This window comes from Rhinatrema bivittatum, chromosome 14 (genome assembly GCF_901001135.1).
Source record: "Rhinatrema bivittatum chromosome 14, aRhiBiv1.1, whole genome shotgun sequence".
In the NCBI taxonomy this organism is placed as follows: Eukaryota; Metazoa; Chordata; class Amphibia; order Gymnophiona; family Rhinatrematidae; genus Rhinatrema; species Rhinatrema bivittatum.
In genome coordinates, this window is record NC_042628.1 from 6,338,272 (window position 1) to 6,358,766 (window position 20,495).

Here is a 20,495-nt window from a genome sequence, read left to right on the forward strand (position 1 = left end):
TTGTAAGCTGTTCGTCTCTAGACCAGGGAGGTGCTGCATCAGCTTCATCCCACTCAATGTCATTTTCGTTTCCAGTGATAGTGTTTTTCATTGGGATTGCTTTCTAATTCCTGACTCACTATAAATTTAAACCACCTCCATGCACACATTCATTCTTTTCCCATTTTTATGCTTTCCCAAAAATGGAATGTCCAAAAGAATTATTTTAAAGGGATCGATGTCCATCTATTTTTCTGCCTGTCCCAAAGAAAAAAAAAAGGGATGGAAGTTTACCAAATTTGGCATGCAAAAAGAAAATATTATCTCGGACAAGCTTGAAGACCAAAAACATCAGATCATTATTTTCAGGGAACTAAGCCTCTCAAAAAATCCCCATTGCTTTCAATAGGAAACTTATAGAAAGTATTTGACTTGTTAGAATGATGACCAGCGCTCCATTCCAAAGTCAGACACAGACCTTCCAGCAACACAGGCAGAAAGAGCCAGGGGAAAGTAACTGACGTGGCAATGGATAGCGCAAAAAAGGCACGTCCACTGTATATCCCCACGCGCATTCTAACCTCTGACACTTGCCCCATCCACATGCTCACCTATGCACACACCCTTGCCTATATATACCCACACCTTCAATTAACCCCATAATTCCCCTTAAACTCACAAGCCTGCCACACGTTACCTCCACCCAAGCACGCACATCTATCTCCAACACCTATACACATCAGTTTGCACATAACCCCGCCAAACACATGCCCTCACAGCCATTTCCTGTTCGTACCCCAGATCAGTCCAGACGAGTGGGCTTTGCACGCCTACCAGCAGATGGAGACAGAGAACTAAAACCTTTGAGGCACTGCTACCTAACCGAGAGCGCCACCTGCAGTCCCTCGGTATTTCTCTGTCTCCAGCAGCAAACCTGCAGTTAAGAAAAAAGAAAGAAAGATGGGACAGAAGAAGAAAAGTTAGAAGAGGCTCCCTGAGGTGTTAGGTTCCTTCGTGGGCCATCCCTCAGGCTGTGCCGGATGAGCGGGGGCTTGGTAATCCCTGATCAGCTTTGGCCCGCAGCAGATCCAGGGGTCCTGGTTCCCTCTTATCCCCCAAAGGCTCCTTTTTTTTGCTTGAATTTCTTCCTTTGCTGTGGCTGCTGTTTCTTTAAAAAAAAATAAATAAAAGTGTTACATTTGCTTGAATTTCTTCCTTAAATAAATGTTACATTTTTTTTCAGCAGCAACCGCTTGGGCTGTTTCAGGTTTGATCATCCGAGCAGGCCTGGGCAGGGGAAGGCTTTGGGCTGCTTGAGAAGCCAGAGGCTGCACTGGGCAGTGTTCCCCCTCGTCTCCCGCGTACCGCGATCACGCGGCTTCTGTTCCTCTGCAGCAGGCCTAGCCGGGTGGAGATAAGATGGCGCCGACAGAGGTTTCCCAGCGCGGGAAAGCTTGTCGGGCCAGCGGCCTGGCTCGGGGACAGCTGAATGCAGCGGCACTATGCTGCGATTCGTTTCTGGAGGGGAGGGGGGGGGGAACGAGGCTGATAGGAGAGCCACAGGTTCCCCAAGGCCCTGTCAGGATCAATACTGGGAGCCTAAACAGCCTGTCGCACAGGAGAAGGGTTACAACTCTGAAGGTGACAGATTCCCTGCCCCTGTTGTCTCCTGCGATCCCGTCAGGGATCGGGAGGAGATGCGAGCTCTGGGCCAGACAGGGGAGAGGATGACATGGAGTTTTCCTCAGAATTTGTCTTTTTTATGCATAAGGTCTTTTTAACCAGGACATGGTCTGTCATCTGTCTCGTCCTGCTGCAAAGATGCTGAGGGGCTCCTTGTCCAGGGGGTCAGGGGACCTCCTTTACTGGCTGGACCTGGACCATCTTGAGGGGCCTGGTGGCTCAGATGATTTGGACCTGCATGACCCAGAAAACGGTCTTGGGGTTGATCTGGGGGTGGATCAGAATGACCCAGCAGATCTCACGGTGGATTTTGATAAGGACATGGCTGAAGAGGTCCCGACAATGGAAGGAGATGACACGCGGGTGATTCATCTGTTCCGTAAGGAGGCATTTAGGCCCCTTATTTCCCATGTTTGGTAGGAACTAGGTATTAAGGTGTGCAGGAGGAGTTGGACACTGAAGAGGTGGATCTGGTATTGGTTGGACTCCAGGCCCCACCGAAAACCTTTCCTGTCCCTAAAAGGAAGAGGTCTATCACAGTTTTATGAAAAGTGGACCAGGATTACCTCGGACCAATGAGTCTTAGAGGTAATAAAGGATGGCTCTGCTTTAGAATTTTTTCACCCCATCCTGGAAGCTTTTATGGTGTCTCATTGCAGTGTCCAAGGCAAGCAAGCAGCGATTTGGGACATGTTGTATCGCCTTCAGCTGCTGGCATGATAGTATTTATTTATTTATTTAAATTTATTTATATACCGCACATAAGGGCACTTACGTGTCCGTCTAGGCTGTTTACAGGCTTACATACATAATAAAACAAAAGAGATTTACATACATAATAAAACAAAATAATACTTAAGAATGGCAGTGTCAAAGAAGTGTTAGGTTAGGTTCCAACAGTGTTAAGTTAGGTTCAGATACTGTAGTATCTGACACCCAAGGTGGCAGCCTTGGGTGTCTCAGAGGTATACTCCCGGGAAAAAGTCGTTGACTTCACGTCTGGATGTTGTGAGGTTTTTGAAGGGGGTCGAGCATGTGCGGCCGCCAGTGCATAGATTGAGTCTGGTGTGGAGTTTAAACTTGGTCTTGCAGATGCTTTGTGGGCCTCCGTTTTGAGCTGTTGAGGAAGGCATCGTTCAAGGACCTCACGCCGAAGGTGGTATTTTTGGTGGCAATTTGTTCGTTCAGAAGGATCTCGGAGCTGCAGGCTTTGTTCTGTAGGGAACCGTTTCTGAAGATTTTGGACGAGGGGGTATCTATCTTCGTTTCACTTGAATCAGATTCTGGAGCTCCTGCCTTCCCGATTTGGTCTGCTGCGTCGCTGGAGGCAAAGGTCACAAACAGTTTTCCGCGGTCAGATCATTTGTTTGTATTGTTTGGAGGGGCCAGAAATGGATGCAAGGCCTCCTCGGGCATGATAGTGCGTTGGCTGAAGGAAGCTATTGTTTCAGCTTTACCTTTGTAAGGGGAGAAGACTTCCAGAGAGGTTGCGTGCGCACTCTACTAGAGCACAGGCAGCGTCGTGGGCCAAGTGTTAGTGTCGCTGCAGGAGACTTGTAGAGCGGTGACGTGGGCTTCTCTTCATACTTTATCTTGCCCTTACCGTTTAGATGTTCAGGCTCCAGGAGAGTCGACCTTTGAAAGTGTATTGAGAGGGGGGTCTTTCACGGGCCTGCCCAGTGTAGGGGTGCTTTGCTATATCCCACTTGTCTGGACTGATCTGGGGTATGAACAGGAAAGGAAAATTGGTTCTTCCCTGCTAATTTTTGTTCCTGAAGTACCACAGATCAGTCCAGAGACCCAGCCCCTTAATGTCCTCAAGACCGTTATGGCAAGTCCGTGTTCGGGCCTGCTTACTGGGAAGAACCGTCAGGACGTATATAGACAGAACCTAAAGAAGTTTGCCAGGTTGTGGTTAGCCCCTTGGGTTGACTTGTGGTTTTTCTGTTTGGGGGGGCTCCAACCTTTGGGTTTGGTGTTTTGCTCTCATTTAAGGGGTTGGTGAGGAGTTTTTATTCTATATAGTTGGCTTGGGTGCAGGTCAGTACTGAGGGACTGCAGGTGGCACTCGGATATGTAGCAGTGCCTGAAATGTTTTTATTCTCTGCCTCCTCCTGCTGGTAGGGATGCATAAACCCACTGGTCTGGACTGATCTGGGGTACTTCAGGAATGAAAATTAGCAGGTGGAAACCAATTTTCCTCTCTGCTATCTACAAACGCACAGCCATATCCCAACAAAAACTCACCCCACAACCCCCATACATGCAATTCTTCCACAAACCGTTCCCACTCCCACAACCCCTTACCTTCACCAGAACTCACATTGCGCATAGACATTCACCCCTCGCACACAGCCCGCCCACTCCATCCCCTTCTACAAATGTGTGTTGGAAAGCGCGCCTGCAGCCATGCTCTGTATGCTTTCCCTAAGCTCTCTGAGACTGGGAACTCCCTCTTACTTAGCAGTCATTCGAGACAGGGAACATTAACTCATTAAATTATCTTTTGATCTCTATTTATTAAGCATGTTGGGTCCAAATCAGTATGATTTATGGCCTGCCCGTCCCTCCCCCCCAGTGCATCTCTCTAGACAGTTTTGTTCATGTCTACTTGGACTTAAGTTCACCCCTGCACTGCTGGTCCAGTCATCTTGTGTTCTGTGGTGATGATGATGATGATGTATTCTTTTATGTCTGCTCTATAGTGAAACAGAATCTACAGGTGTTCCGAGCCCGTTTCTCGGAGATCACCCCTAATGCCATCAGGATGGCTTGTGAGAACTTGAGTGTACTGGACCAGAACATTAGTGATGCCGTGGATGTTCGGCAGGAGCTGGACCTCCGCATTGGTATGAAGATTATGGTGATACATTTAATCTTAAACTTCACTGATTAACGCTTTGCTTGGGCTGACAAACGGGGGAGTCTCTGTGGCATCTTTCTGATGGGAGAGTGCAGAGAGAAAAAAGTCTTCTTGTGAGGCTGACTCTGTGGCTTGGTGGGCGTGCTGAGCTGTAGAGCAGGAGACCTGAGCAGTAGAGTCTGGCTATAGTAGAGTCTGCACAGTTCGCAGACTGTGCAGGCCACAGCAGACTCAGGTTTTTTTGTTTTCTATTTATTTATTTATTTATTTATTTGTTTGTTTTTCTATACCGATGTTCATCAGAAAAAGAATATCTCAGCAGGACCAGAAACCAATCATGGATGAGAGTGCTTTTTGTGTCTTTCCCAGGTGCTTCCTTTACCAGATTCCAGACCATGAGGCTCCAGAAAATCTTCCCTGATGTTTTGGCCCAGCAGCTGATTAGCTATGGCAGCTGTCAGTTCCCTACGCTTGGGTTTGTAGTGGAAAGATTTAAAGCAATTCAGGCCTTTGTGCCTGAGGCCTTCTACAAGATTAAAGGTATCCAGATTTTGCTGTTTATCATCTCCTCCATAGTTCCTTTCTTTTTCCCTTCCCATCAGGCTCTTGATAGCTTTAATGCAAGCCTGCAGTATTTTTCTCTGCTTTCTGCCACATGTATTCCCTGGACTGTAGTGTCCCACGTATACATTTCTAATCTTTCCCTTTGGTTGAGTAAATAGGATGTTGATCTCCTCCCATACGCCCACTGCTGTTTGTTGGCTGGCTGTATGTGTGTCCCGCACAGTAGGCTGTCCCAGTCATCTTAACCAACCACTGCTCCGTGAAGCTGCAGAAAGCTTTCTTGAAATGAGGCTGTCAATGGATGGATTTCTAGCTACATCTTTGGAGTTTCCTCTGGAGCGTGAGCTGCACCTGTGGTAAAGAGAGGGTGCAGCCTCCGTACTCGTTCAGAAGCTGCTACATTTGAAGCTGTGTCCTGTTCTCTTTCCTGTCCTGAATGTACTTTCCTGATTTATTTATTTGATTTAGGTTCCTTCCCAGAGTTCCTTTGGATCCTGGCAGGTATCATGCTTGTAATTTCTTAGCGTGTAGCCAGATGGACTCGGGACCAATGGGTTATGCTCCCCTGCCAGCAATTGGAGACTGAGTTGGATTTCAAAGCTGACGTCGCCCTAGATACCCCCCTGCAGTGACCTCAGCCCTTCAGTATTTCTCCATCTCCAGCAGGTGGTGGATGTACCTCTCCCTATGGGGGTTGCTGTACTTTTTGGAAGCAGAAATTCTACATTTAAATTGGAGAAAAAACTGAACCCCGCCCTTCTGCAGTGATACCTAAAGGTCCCTTCCCCCAATTGAGAATTCCTGAGGTGATTTCCGAGATCCCTCAGAGGTGGCCCTTGATCCGGTAGCCGGTTCCCGGCGTGGACTTTGCTGCTTAAGCAGCTGAAAGGCAGCGGGTGCAGGAAGCTGAGCCTGGCGGTGATGGCCAAAGCACTCTAGGGCCTGATTTAGGGACATCCAGTCCCTAGATCAGGGCATCTATATTCTTACTGTGGTTCAGTGTTTTTCAATAGTAGGTCCCCAGTGGCTTTTGAAGAGAATACTGAATGGCTGAGGTCACTGCAGGGGTGAATCTAGGGTGACGGCAGCTTTGCAACCTGACTCTGTCTCCATCTGCTGGCAGGGGAGCGTAACCCATTGATCCTGAGTCCATCTGTCTAAACTAAGGAAAACGAAATTATCAGGCAAGTAATTTTGTTGTTCTATGTCTCCATAAGAACAAAATGAATGAACAAAAAAAACCCTCTTAAAAAAAAAAAAAAAGTGCTGATGATCAGTAGCGGAGAGCCAAACTCCAGAAAGACCCTAGCAGGTACGGAAACAGGCAAACAGGCTGAAAAAAGTGAAATTTTTGTTCAGAAAAAACAAACCTTCAACAAATGGATTTTGGAGTTGGAATGTTAGTGTTTTTCACTAAGACGTGGTCATTAATGTTTTGTTTTGCCCGATTCTTTCTCTATCGGACTCTCGCAGTCTGCATTCATGATGGCAGTGGTCTGGCTTAGCTCGCAGTTGGGGCCTGGGGAGTGTGGCTTGCACCTGGTCAGGCTGATTTGCTTTTGCTTGCATCGTTTCCAACGTGGGCGCTCAGCCGTGATCTCTCTCTCTCTGTGCAGTGACACACGAAAACGAAGACGGGGTGGTAGAGTTTAGCTGGAAGAGGTATCGTCTGTTTCACCACACAGCATGTCTTGTCCTGTACCAGATCTGTATGGAGGTAGGATGCAATCAATATTAGGACTAGGAGCAGAGTTGCCTCCCTTCTCAATGAATGCTTTTTAAATCTTGTTGGAATAGCAAGAGAGAAAACCTTATCCTTTTGATGACCGCATGCATCTTCCTGCTAAACTATGGGATTAAATGCTCTCGCTAACAACATACACAAACCAAATGCTTATGAAATAACTCAGTCACTTGAACTTCTCCCTGAAGTAAAAGCACATTCTCCAGAAAGTGAAATTGAGCAGAGGAATGTGCTGGAAAAGTCTTAGTTTCCTTAAGTCGGTCAATCATTTCTGTAGCATATGGTATTGTGACTGTCTGTGCAAAGTGGTCCTAATGCAAACATGCAATCCTCCTGTTTTCCTCTGTGGGGGCAGGAGCCGAGCCAGCACAGGCCCTGTATCCTTCTCTCTTTGGACGCCTGTACCCCCATGGCAGTAAAAGGGGCGATGAGGACGTGCTGCCTGTCTTTGAACCGTTTCTAGTTAGATTGTTTGCAGATCTCTCTGCACTCAGCATTGGGACCTTGCTGCAAAACGTTGTCTCGTATATACTTTTTTTTTTTCTAAAATGGATATGCGCCAAGGCCCTGATGAAAGATCTCGCCTCTCATCACGTGAGGGCAGTGCCTCTGCTTTGTTCATACCCCTTAGAGGAGCAAGCAGAAGTGCTGAACTGTTTCCTCTGCTTAGAAAGCTTTTAACGGTTTGTTAAAGTTGGGAACTTCTCTTGTTTCAGGATCCGATTGCAACAGTCGTCGAGGTGGAGACCAAACCAAAGAGTAAATGGAGGCCGGTGGCCCTTGACACTGTGGTATGTCCCGGGGCGTGAACAAAAGGCGGGCGGCGACCTCTGCTGATGGTGGCATCACCGTGTTTCATTCTCTTCTTTCCCATCCATGGTCAGGAACTTGAAAAATTGGTTTCCCGCAAGCTGAAAATCAATGCCAAGGAAACGATGAAGATTGCTGAAAAACTCTACACTCAGGGGTAAGGTTTCAGAATCCTCCTCGCTGGTCATAAAATTTAAATAAAAAATTGTAATTCAGATGCCAGAGGTCAGAGAGTTCGGAGTACCCGCAGTGACTGCCGCTCAGCATCCGTCGTCGTACCCACTTTGACCGTTGCTCACTCAGGGTGATACATTCCAAAGGAAATGGTGCTTGCATGACACCTTTGATGGATTAAGATCGTTCCCTGTACGTACCTGGATCAGTCCAGATAGTGGGTTATGTCCCCAATCCAGCAGATGGAGTCAGCACAAGCTTTGAGGGGGCGTATCCATATATACTACTACCCCCTCTGCAGGAGTTCAGTATCTTCTGACTCCAGCAGATGCGAGTAGGGGAATCAGGCTTCCCCTCCTTTTCCTTTTTCTTCACTTTCTTGCTTGATTATGGCTGCTTGTTGTCTTTTTCTGTGGATCAAGTTTGTATCAAGTTTGTATTAAGTTAAAAAAAAAAAAAAAAAAGTAAGGCAGAGTTATTTCAACTTCTGGGGAGTAGCTTCTCTTCCTTGTCTCTTCTCTGCGGCCTTGCTGTTTATTTCTCGTTGCAGCTTTTATTTACTGTGTATTGGCAGGGTCGGATATTGGCGTGTGTGCTCTCGCCTCGCCTCTCTCTGCCTGTGTGCGGGGGAAGGAATGGGGTGTGGCACTTTAGCAGCTGTTCCCTGCACGCTCTGCTCCTTCTCCCCAATTCTGCAATCGCTCTGTGCAGAGCAGAATCAGGCTCCAGAGACCACTGCATACCGATCGCCCCCATGAACTGTGACCATACCATAAAGTGCAGGGTAAATCCAGTGCTTTCTGTACTCTCTTTGCTTTTGGTTTTAAGGTACATCAGCTATCCTCGAACAGAGACCAACATCTTCCCTAAAGATCTGAACCTCGGCTCTCTGGTAGAGCAGCAAACCCAGGACCCACAGTGGGGAGCCTTTGCTCAGGGGATTCTAGACAGGGGAGGGCCGACCCCTCGAAACGGGAGCAAATCTGACCAGGCCCACCCTCCCATCCACCCAACAAAATACGCTAGCAGCCTGCAGGTGGGTTATTTCAGTGCATTTGCTCACAGTCCAGGGACTGATGCATTTTGGTTTAGTTTGAGCTGTGCAGTGAGCTCTTGTGTGCTCCATGGATGCTAAAACTCTTGGGGTACTTTTTACAAGACTAAGGCCGTGACCTGCCGTGCATGCTGTGCTCTCAAGAGCTTCTGTAGGTAAATTCTGGATTTCTTGCATGGCGACACTGAGCCATCAGGCTGGTCCCTGCTTTTGCTGTGTAAAAAGACAATCGGGCCGCTACAGTAAGTAAACCGCGTGGGAGAGCCGGCGCGCGCCCAGGCCTCTCTCCTGGGCGCGCGATTCACTAAGGAAAGGTATGCAAATTAGGGCCCACGGTAATAAGGAACGGCGGCTGTCAGCAGGTTTGACAGGCGACGTTTAATTTTACCAGCGTCGGTTGTCGAACCCGCTGACAGCCAAGGGCTCGGAAAACGGTCGCCAGCAAAATTGAGCGTCCGTCTTGCAGACCGCGGGCATATTTTATTTATTTTTTTAGATTTTTTTATTTTATTTTTATTTTTGGGGCTTCCGACTTAATATCGCCATGATATTAAGTTGGAGGGTGTACAGAAAAGCAGTTTTTACTGCTTTTCTGTGCACTTTCCCTGTGCCGGCTGAAATTAGCGCCAGCCTTTGGCAGGAGTTAATTTCTGAGAGTAAAATGTGCGGCTTGGCTGCACATTTTACTTTCTGGATCGCGCGGGAATAACTAATAGGGCTGTAAGTATGCATTTGCATGTTGCGGGCACTATTAGTTTCGGGGGGGGGGTTGGACGCGCGTTTTCCACGCGATATTTCCCCTTACTGTAGAAGGGGTAAAATTAGCGCGTCAAACACACAGCCAAACGGGTGCTAACGGTGCGCTCGATCGAGCATCGGCCCGAATGTGACTGCCAGTGCTTTGATTTGAGCAGTTTGTTTGGATTTTACTGGGTTTGGATTTATTTAGCCCGAGACTGACATTCTTCATTATTCCTCTGCCGCTGGTTCTAGGGAAACGAGCAGCGAATCTACGAGTTCATCGTTCGCCATTTTCTGGCCTGCTGCTCGCAAGACGCTCAGGGGCAGGAAACCGTGGTGGAGATCGACATCGCTTCTGAGCGGTTTGTGGCTCACGGCCTCATGATCCTCGCCAGGAACTACCTGGATGTGTATCCCTATGACAAGTGGAACGCTAAGGTTACTGTCACGGTCAGAATGGGGGGGCGGGGGGAGCACAGAGGGGATTCCTTGGGGAGCTGCTAACAGGGCGTGAGCTGATTCTGCATTCTGGCTCGTGGAAGCCAGGGCGCCGCCCGCAGTGATCCATCAGCCCAGTGCCGCGCACAGGAACGCCAGCTGCATCGTTCTGTTTGTGCTAATGGCGAATCCCGCCGCGTGTTGGGCTGCTTTCTGTTTATCCTCCTGCGCCACTATGCTGATACAGGCTGCACTATTCATCATGGTGGCCCATCAAGTTTTTGTGTGTCCGTCTTTCCTTGTGTCTCGCACGATGCCTGCCGCAGCCAGTTGCCACATTTCTTGCGGTTTCTCCTCCCAGGTTATTCCGGTGTACGAGAGGGGCTTCCGGTTTCAGCCCACCACGATTGAGATGACGGATGGGGAGACCAGCCCCCCCCAGCTCCTGACTGAAGCAGATCTCATTGCGCTCATGGAAAAGCATGGCATTGGTCAGTCAGCATCTTGCAAAGTGTGGCAGGCATGCATGGGCCTTTTACAAACATGTTTGTTTGCTTTTCTGTTATCTGCTGCTGTTTTAATAAGTTTGCAGAAGAACCATATTTGGATACAGGGAATTTATTAAGGCAACACCACCCAGACAGGATACAAATATTGATTTATTTATTTATTTATTTATTTTTAGATTTTTATATACCGGTGTTCCTATATGAAATAAAGATCACATCGGTTTACATTGAAACAGAACATGAAAATTGCCAAAAGGCATTACATAGAACAAGGTTATGAAACTTGGAACAGTGTACATAAGTTCAAAATTTAACAATAACGTTGTAACATTGATGACCAAAAGATAAAGGAGGAAAAAAAAAAAAAAAAAGACATAAACAATTAAGTTTAAATTAAATTGTGTTCATATCCCTCACCCTAAGTTACTTCGCGATGCCCTCAGATCTTCTGCCAGCTATTTTCTGGCATCATGAAAGACCTCACTATTTAAATGTTGTTTTGATACCTATTCCATTGCTCCAAGTTATTTATTCCTTGTTAAATGTAAAAGCACTCGTATATGCTAGTTATTGTTATATTGTAAACCGAAGTGATATGTAATTTCTTACATGAATATCGGTATATAAAAGTGTTAAATAAATAAATAAATAAGTTGACAGGTCTTATTGAGCATAAAAATTATAACGTATAAGTGAGAAAGTCTCAAGTGTCCTGCAGCAAGAGATTAGATACCGAAGTAGGTAGTGGTATGGAAAATGGGGGTTTGTGAAGAAGATATGTTCTTGCTGGTTGGAGGGGAAAAAATATGCTTAGCAATGTAATTCTTGAGTGTGCACTTAGCCACTGTGGGCTGGATAGTCTTGTAGCACGCATCTGGGGAGAAGAACATAGGAATACCGGTGTTATTGTATTATCCAATTGTAGTTAAGATACTCAGAGGCACAAGGAGGTAGAGTGACTTGTCCCGAGTTGCAGAGAAAGTGGAAGAAGCATTCCCTGTACGCACCCAGATCAGTCCAGACTCCTGGGCTTTGCCTCCCTTCCAGCAGATGGAGACAGAGAACATTTTGCTGACACTGCCACATAACCTGGTGTGCCACCTGCAGTCCCCCAGTTTTTTGTCTCCAGCGGATGTTAGAGGTACAAACCTGCAGTCTAGAGTTTCAAAATATATATATATATATATATATATATATATATATATATTTTAGAGAGAAAAAGGTTTGGCTCCTGAGGCGATAGATTCCCTCGTGCAGAGCAGGGGGGAGCTGGTGATCCTTGGGATAGCTCTGCCCTTATCTTCATGGGGAGGGGTGATAGCCGGTGGTTCCTGTTCCCTCATCCTTTCTGGGTCTCTGTCGCCGGCCTGGGCTCAGCCTTCTTCGCAGAAGTAGGGAAGTTTTTCAGTTTTCTTCCCTTCTGTGTGTGTGGCAGAGCAGTTTTAGCCAGTGCTCCAGCGGCTGAGTTCAGTTTTTGCTGCCGGGAGACAGCTTGAGGTGAGTGGGACAGAATTGCTGTGTGTGTTGGGGCCGGGAGAGCTTATTCAGCACCTGGACAGCGCCGCCGGCAGTGCTGGCAAGCAAGCTTTATTTTTAGGCCCGTTTTGCTTTCGCCGGCGTGGCACCTCCCGCGCTGCGCGGGAAAGTTTGCTGCGGCTCAAGGTGCTCTTGCCTCGATTCAGCTGCGCTTTGCGGGGAATGCGTCTCTGCTAGTGGCAGGGGAAGGGAACAGGTGCAGGGGGACGCGGATCCGGACCCCTTCTTCTGATCTGGAATTTGTTTTCTCCGGATTTTGTACTTTTTTTGATGCATAAGGCCTATTTGGCCAGGAAGGGATCTTGGATAAAGCGGCTTTTGCTTAGGAAATACCAGGCAGCGAAGAAGCCTAAGCAGGCGGAATCAGGAGGTTTCCGGAGGCTTCTAAGTCTCAAGAGGTCCGCGGTGGAGGAGGACGCATCTGATGAGATGGATGATCCGGACCAGGTACAGGGGGTCTGGTGGATCCGGGCAGGGACCGTTCTGGTGAGTTGCTGGATCCATTACAGGATCCTATTAGTGCTGGAGAGGGGATTCTGTACAGGACCCGGACGGGGACAATCCTCGGGTGGTTTGCTTGTTCCGCAGGGAGGAGTTGGGGCCCGCTGATCCCCCAAGTTCTGGAGGAGCTGGGGATTAAGGTCGCTCAGGAAGAGTCAGAAAAAGATGGAGTGAACCCTGTCCTGGAGGGATTGCTGGGTCCCCCTAAGGCTTTCTTATTACCGAAGATGGTGAAGAAGTTGGTGGAGTGGGAGTCTCCTGAGGTGCACTTGAAGGTAGCCAGAGCTCCGGCCAAATTGTATCCCTTGCCGAGCAGAGCATGGAATCGTGGAAGATCCCCAAGATGGATGCGGCGGTATCCGCGGTTATCAAGAAGACTGGTGGCAGGTGCAGTGGCCTTGAAGTATATTCAGAATCAGAAACTGGAAATCTTAAGAGGCTGTTTGAAGTTTCGGCTCTGAGCCTGCGTGCATGGTCTGTGGGAGTCTGATGCAGAGAGCCTGTTTGTGCGGGGTTCAGAAGTCAGGAATGACCATGGAGGCGGCTCGCTTGGAAGTGGGAGCAGCCTATGTGGCGGATACCCTGAACAACTCGATTCGGACTTCCACCAGGAGTTATGGTATTGGTGGTGGCTGCGAGGAGTCTTCTGTGGTTGCAAAATTGGTCAGCGGATGTGTTGTCTACGGCCCAGCTGCTAATCTGCCCTTTAAGGGGAAGCTGCTGCTTGGAGAGGATCTGGAGCAGCTCATGAAGCAATTGGAGGAGTCGAAGGGTAACAAGTTGCCTGAGGACAAGAAGAATCCCAAGGAGTTTTTCCCTCCACGTTCTCGATTTTGGGAGGCGAGGAGGTTTCTCACTGGCAGGAGTTGGGCGCCGGTGGCCTCAAAGCAGTGTTCTGGATGACCGCAGTCCTTTCGGGCCCAGCGTAGGCCCCTGAGGGACAGTGGGTCCCAAGGTGAAAGATCTCACCTTAAAGGTTGTTTTTTTTTGGTGGCAGTTTGTTCTGCTAGAGGGAGGGATTTTGGGACTTCAGGCTCTGTCATTTAGGGATCCTTTTTTGAGGATTACGAATTCTGGTGTCTTTGCGTACGGTTCCTTCCTTTCTTCTGAAGGTGGTATCCTCGTTTCATTTGAATCAATCGGTAGAGCTTCTGGTCTCCCCAAACCTGGATGCGGCTGCGCCTCATGTGAGAGAGTTATGACTCTTGGATGTAAAGCAAGCCTTGTTGCAGTATCTCAAAGTCATTCATGGCTTTTGGCTATCAGGTCCATCTTTTTGTGCTATGGAGTGGCGCGAAAAAGGGACATAAAGCTTCAAAGTCCACCATAGCGCAGAGGGAGAAAGCAGCAATAGGTTCGGTGAACGTCTGCCAGGGCCATCCTATCTCTGAGGGTTTAAAGGCTCACGCTAATCAATCTCAGGTGGCATCTTGGGCCGAATATCAGCAGGTATCACCACAAGAGATTTGTAGGGCAGCTCCTTGGAAGTCGTTGCACACTTTCACCAGACATTGTCGTTTGGATGTCCAGGCCCCAGAGGCCATTGGTTTGGTGAGAGTGGGCTTTGAGCGGGATTCTCGCCATCCCACCCTGTTTAGGGAAGCTTGGGTACATCCCAGGAGTCTGGACTGATCCTGCTACGTACAGGGAAAGGAAAATTGGTTCTTACCTGCTTATTTTCGTTCCTGTAGTACCAAGGATCAGCCCAGAGTCCCGCCCAGTCGATGTGGGGAGAATTGGAGAGTCAGCTTGATCTATTATGGTAATTGGTCTGAAGAAAGGCACAGGTTTTATAAGTTTCTCACTTTTTGTTAAGGTTGGAAAAGTTCGTTCCCATTATAAGGTTCCACTTCCTGCTGCTCATTTAGGGGGACGTGATTATGTTTCCTTGTAATTATATTCGTTAATATCTTGGCTTGCGTATAGGTCAATTCTGAGGGGATTGCAGGTGGCACACCAGGTTATGTGGCAGTGTCAGCAAAACTTTCTCTGTCACTATCTGCTGGCGGGGAGGCAAAACCCAGGAGTCTGGACTGATCTGTGGTACTACAGGAATGAAAATTAGTAGGTAAGAACCAATTTTCCTACCTTAGCTCCAAGTATTAGATTCCTATAGTCCAGAAAATGTTGTCTGCTGCCTCCCTCATTCCTTTTCCAGTCTGATGTGCTTGACTTTCAATTCCCTGCCTCATGTTTCTGCCCCTCCCTTGCCAGCCTGGACAATGAGCCCTGAAATGATTGTGAATTTGTTTTCAGGAACTGATGCCACGCATGCTGAGCACATTGAAACCATCAAATCCCGAATGTATGTAGGACTGACTGCAGAACAGAGGTTCCTTCCAGGGGAGCTGGGCATGGGACTGGTGGAAGGTAAGGACAGAACCAGAGCTCCAACCGTTCTTGAGTCCTAATGCTTCACTGGCTGCACATTTTTAGGAACTGTGGGGTTTTCTGTATATGTAGAGATTAATGATGCTGAGTAGCTAAGGGTCAGCATTCAGGAGGATTGCAATCCAAGCAAGCAGATCCATTTTTGGGATGAGCTATTTTTGGATCTTGATCAGGGTTTGCATGTTCCCACCTCAATAAAATCAAAGTTAAAAATCACCATTTGCACCTTCATAGTCCCTTGTCTGGAAGATAATCCACTATATCAGACTTTATCCCTGCATCCGCTGTGTTTGAAAGGTGATGCTGCATATCACTGGATGTAAGGGAAAATCTGTCCGACACTTTCCTAGACATAATAATGGTATTCCCCCAGGATACGACTCCATGGGGTATGAGATGTCTAAACCTGACCTCCGAGCCGAGCTGGAAGTCAACCTCAAGTTGATCAGTGAAGGCAAAAAGGACAAATTCGTTGTCCTGCGGGAGCAGATCCAGAAGTATAGGCAGGTCTTCCTGGAAGCAGTGGCCAAAGCTAACAAGTGAGTACTTAACTTTTTTTCTTTTCTTTTAACTCCTTAGGAAATCCATTTACTAATTATAGAAAAACATATCCTTAAGTATTTTCAGAGTTCATTTATTTACAAACAGCAAAAAGGAATTAATTTGAAGATCATAGGGGAGAACAGAGGTGGATCTTTTAATTACAGTACATTAGAACAGTGGAGGTAAAGGTCTTTGTCATTTGACGGGATGGGAATTTTCATCTTAATGGCATGACATGAGCCTATAATGTACCATAAGTATCAGCTTTCTAAAGCTTTCAAACTTATTTCCTTATCATTCATGCCAGACCAGTCCAGACAAGTAAGATAATGGCAGGGCTCAGCCTTTGTCTCCTCTGTATCCCTGCTGTAAGGACCTCTATGTTGGTGATGTAGGCCACGTCCTGGTAGCAGGCCCACACTGAGGTCCTTAGACCAGGGAAGCAGAGGAGACCAGGGTGCTGCTCTACCATTTTCAGACTGGTCTGATAGGATTAAAGGAAAGGAAATTTAACAGGTAAGTTTAAATTTCACCTTTTCTTTCTTGTTTTGTTGACCAATAAGCATATTCTACACTTCCAATAAGCCAACATAGGGATCTTTCTCTCTCTATAGATTAGATGAGGCTTTGTCTCATTACTTTGGGGAGGCAGCACAGATGGTGGAGCAAGAGGAGATCTTCCCAGAAGTTCAGCTTCCTGTCCGGAAATGTCCACAGTGCAGCAGGGACATGGTGTTGAAGACCAAGAAAGATGGCGGGTGAGCAGACACGTGTGTGTGTGTGTGCGCGTGCGTGTGTGTGTGAAGGATGGTGGGTCAGCAGACTTGTGTGCGTGCTCGAGCAAAGGATAGTAGGTTAGCAGACGAGCGTGTATGTATGAAGGCAGTGGGTCAGCAGATGTCTATATTTGTGTGTGGGTATGTGTGTGTGTAAAGGGATAGCATTTCAGCAGGTGTATGTGTGTAAAAGGTGGACTAAGTGGTAGGTTGTATGTCTCAGAATACACAACTCACAAGTATAGAAGTTTGATTTATAATTCTGAGAATAAGTAATGAAAGCATACAAGATTAGATTTTGCATTAAGAATATATACAAAAATACTTCCTGTCACAGTTTCCAGTGTGAGTTTTATATATCCTGGAAAACCGGAACTACAATGCTGGAGTTCAGTCACTTCATTAACCACTGTAATGTCCAACAAGCTTTTCCTCTGATCTGTTCTTTCTCTGATCTAACCAGGCTATCTTGACTTTGGTCTTTTATGCTAATTTTCTTGACCCAGTTTCTTCTCTGGGCTACTCCCATATGTTGTTATCATTTGTTGAGGCCTCAACTGTCTGACTAATCATATCAGCAACAGTTAGGTGTGGTTCATTTACTGATGTCTTGTTTTCCCTAATATCTGCACTGTTAGCCTCATGAGTAACTGCTCATTAATATATTTGATGTCATGAGTTGTTTCTTGTTACAAGCAAGCTAAGAAAAATGGCATATGTATTCTCAGAACTTATAAACCTTATGTCAAGCAATTACACTAGCTATATTACTGATTATCTTTGTTCCACTAATTTCTATCACGTTAAAGTTCTTCACATAAACTAAATAACTCCTTAAATAATTTCCACAGTGTATGTGTGTGTGTGTGCATGCGAATCAAGTCAGCAGACGTGTGTGTGTGTAAAGGACAGCGGGTCAGCAGATGTCTATTTCTGTGTGTGTGTAAAGGACAGCGGGTCAGCAGATGTATGTCTATATCTATGAGAGAATGGACTGGGTGAGGTCAAAAAAATAGATGTAATATATAAATAATTTGGTTTATCTTGGTATGGATGAACTTAAGAAACATAAGAATTGCCGTGCTGGATGCGGCCAATCCAGGTAGCAAGTACCTGGCAGATCCCATAAAGCAGATCTTATTCCTGTTACTCACTCCCAGGGTTAGCAATAGCTTTCCTCAGTCTAGCTGACTAATAATGTTTTATGGACCAGGAACTTGTCCAAATCTCTCTTAACCCCATTATGCTAGGGCAACAGATTCCATAGCTTGATAGCAGGGCCGGATATATGATTTTAGTGCCCATAGGCAGAGTGCCATGGTAGTGCCCCTTTGAAACTGTGCCAGCACACTGCTCTAAAGCACTGTCAACCACCAAATACTCCTATCCCGGCTATCAGAAATCGGCATCTCTGGCACTGTACTATCATGGTTTACCTCATATCTCACCCATAGAGAATACCTGGTCAACATTGACAACTCTGAGTCCCCACGCATACCCCTCCTCCAGGGTGTCCCCCAAGGATCCTCCTTATCCTCCACCCTCTTTAACATATATCTTCTTCCCCTCTGCTATCTACTTTCTAACCTCGGTCTCAATTTCTTCATGTATGCGGATGATGTACAGATCCTCATCCCCATGCAAAAAACCCTACAAGAAACTCTAAACTTCTGGGAATCCTGTCTTGCCTCCATTAACTCTCTCTTAGACAGCCTCCAACTCGCTCTTAACACAGCAAAAACTGAAATCATCCTCATTTCCAACAAACTCGAGGTTACCTCACAGGCCTCTACTAAAACTACCCCCCACAACCCTCCCCATCCTGCCATCTATAAGAGACCTAGGTGTTGTATTAGACAAACACCTTAATTTTCATCCACACATCAAATCCCTTCTAAAAACCGGCTTCTATAAACTCCACATCCTCAAAAAGCTCAAACCCCTCCTCCACCTTCAAGACTTTCGCCTTGTATTGCAGTCCACAATCCTATCAAAATTAGACTACTGCAATTCACTTCTCCTAGGCCTGCCCTACGCCACAATTAAACCACTACAAATCTTGCAGAACTCCATGGCACGAATCATCACAGACACTCGTAAGAGAGAACACATCACACCCATTTTAAAAGAACTGCATTGGCTCCCCATCCCTTTCCGTATAAAATACAAAACCCTTACAATACTCCATAACATGCTTCACAAAAATGACCACGAATGGCTCAAGGAAACACCACGTTTCCGTACATCCAATCGTCCATCCAGAGCCTCCACGGCGGGCACTGTACACATCCCACCCCTCAAAATAGCACACCACTCAACTACCAGAGAGAGAGCCTTTACCATAGCCGGCCCCTCCCTCTGGAACTCTCTTCCCACGTAACCTTCCTTACCCAACTTCAAAAAAGGCATCAAAACCTGGCTTTTCTTACAAGCATACCCTGACTCCAATCAGACCTAAACCCCCTCCACTGCCACATCCATTTCCCTTACCCCTTCTAATCCGTTGATGCATCCTAGGGAATTCCTGATTTTGTAAATTTGTTAATTTTTATTCTCAGTTTTTTAACACAGTTCCTATCAATTTCTCTCTCCCCTAGCACTTCACTACCTTTCTCCTTCCCGCAACTTCTGCGCTTACTGTCACTTGACCCCCATCCTCTCCTTTTTCCTTCACTGCTCCACCTCCCCCCTCCCTGTTATTTGTAATTTCCTCTTCCTCCTTTACAATGTTGATTGTGAACCGGCATGATATGTCCTATGAATGTCGGTATATTTTAAAAGCATTTAAATAAATAAATAAATAAATAAATAAATAAATAAAGCAAGTGGACGTAGTCTTTTCTTTGGTGTCTTCAAAGTTTGGCACCCTAGGCAGTTGCATGTGTTGCCTATGGCTAAATCTGGGCCTGAATATTCCCAGAACCTTCCCTGCACCCGGCTGCACCATGACTTCCTGAGCTGGTGCATCATGCTCCCTCATCTTCTTTTAATCCTTTCTAAAAACCCACCTGTTTGAGGCTGCTTTTACTTCTTAAGCCGAATTGTCCACCTTGAGCCTCATTAACTCATTTTAACCATTGTCTTACTATATGAAACTCCCCAAGTCTCTTGACCTGTATGTTTGTCTTGATTAGGTTGTAAGCTCTATTGAGCAGGGACTGTGTCTTATGCAGCGTTTGTTCAGCGCTCGTATGTCGAGTAGCGTTATAGAAACGTTAAGTAGTAATAGCTAAATGCTTCCCTAAATAAAATAGTTTTAAGTTTCTTCCTGAATGTCAGCAGATCATCCATTAAATAAAGTTCTGTCGGAAGAGCATTCCACAACTGTGAAACTACACCTCTAAAAATAAAATCTGCTGTCTGTTCCCCGTACGTACCCAGATCAGTTCAGACTTCTGGGGTTTTGCTTCTCTTCCAGCAGATGGAGTCAGAGTTTCGTAGGCACCGCCTCTTAACCCGGTGTGCCACATGCATCTCCTCAGTATTTCTCTGACTCCTGCAGATGGAGGAGGTGCAAAGCCTGCGTTAAAAAAAAAAAAAAAAGGACTAGGGACTTAGGTATTCTTGGACGTTGTTAAGACTTTCCTCTCAGGAGGTTGGCAGGTCCTGGTGGGACCATCCCTCCTGGTAGTAGGTTGAGGATAAGCAGGGGTTGGGGGACCCCAAATTTACTCTTTTGGAAATGCCAGGGGTGACAGTCGGTGGTGCGGCTCCCTCCCTTTCAGCGAGCATCATGGGAAGCTTCTGTCCCCCTTCTTCAGGGAAGTAAACTTTTTTTTTTCTTTCTGATCAGTAAAGTTTATACAGAAAAAAAAAAAAGTAAAAGAGAGGAAAAGCGGTGGTTCTTTTGTTCCGGCACTCATCCCATTATGGGGGCAGGAGGAGGCAGGGCGCTCAGGTAGCGTTCGTTGCGCGGCTCCTGATCCCATTCTCTGTTTTTGGTGTCTGCCACACAGTCAGGTGCGCTGGGCCATGCCATGTGTGAGCTGCTGCTCTGTGTGCGGGGAGCACTGCTCGCGGCTCTCCACGGGCGGCCAATGCTATCGCTGCCTCTCCGGTGGGGAGGGCTGCTCGCCAGGGATCTGTAGCAGCATCATCTAAGCAGCGCAGCCCTGGCAGGTCGCCAGTTGCTATAAAGTAAGTGGCCGACCCGTTTCTGATAAGCGCAGGAACGGCGGCCATCTTGAAA

At 46.9% G+C, this 20,495-nt stretch overlaps 1 protein-coding gene across 2 annotated transcripts in view; it reads left to right on the forward strand.

The window, feature by feature from the left end:
* Positions 1-20,495, forward strand: part of TOP3A (DNA topoisomerase III alpha) — a 32,383-nt gene that overhangs the window by 5,358 nt on the left and 6,530 nt on the right. For both annotated transcript variants that reach the window (XM_029576171.1, XM_029576172.1), the window contains 11 exons: positions 4,368-4,511; positions 4,895-5,065; positions 6,706-6,806; positions 7,550-7,624; positions 7,718-7,800; positions 8,646-8,853; positions 9,865-10,050; positions 10,412-10,541; positions 14,853-14,966; positions 15,361-15,526; positions 16,145-16,288. In XM_029576171.1, coding sequence (XP_029432031.1) covers positions 4,368-4,511; positions 4,895-5,065; positions 6,706-6,806; positions 7,550-7,624; positions 7,718-7,800; positions 8,646-8,853; positions 9,865-10,050; positions 10,412-10,541; positions 14,853-14,966; positions 15,361-15,526; positions 16,145-16,288 — 1,522 coding nt within the window. The remainder of the gene's footprint in view (positions 1-4,367; positions 4,512-4,894; positions 5,066-6,705; positions 6,807-7,549; positions 7,625-7,717; positions 7,801-8,645; positions 8,854-9,864; positions 10,051-10,411; positions 10,542-14,852; positions 14,967-15,360; positions 15,527-16,144; positions 16,289-20,495) is intronic.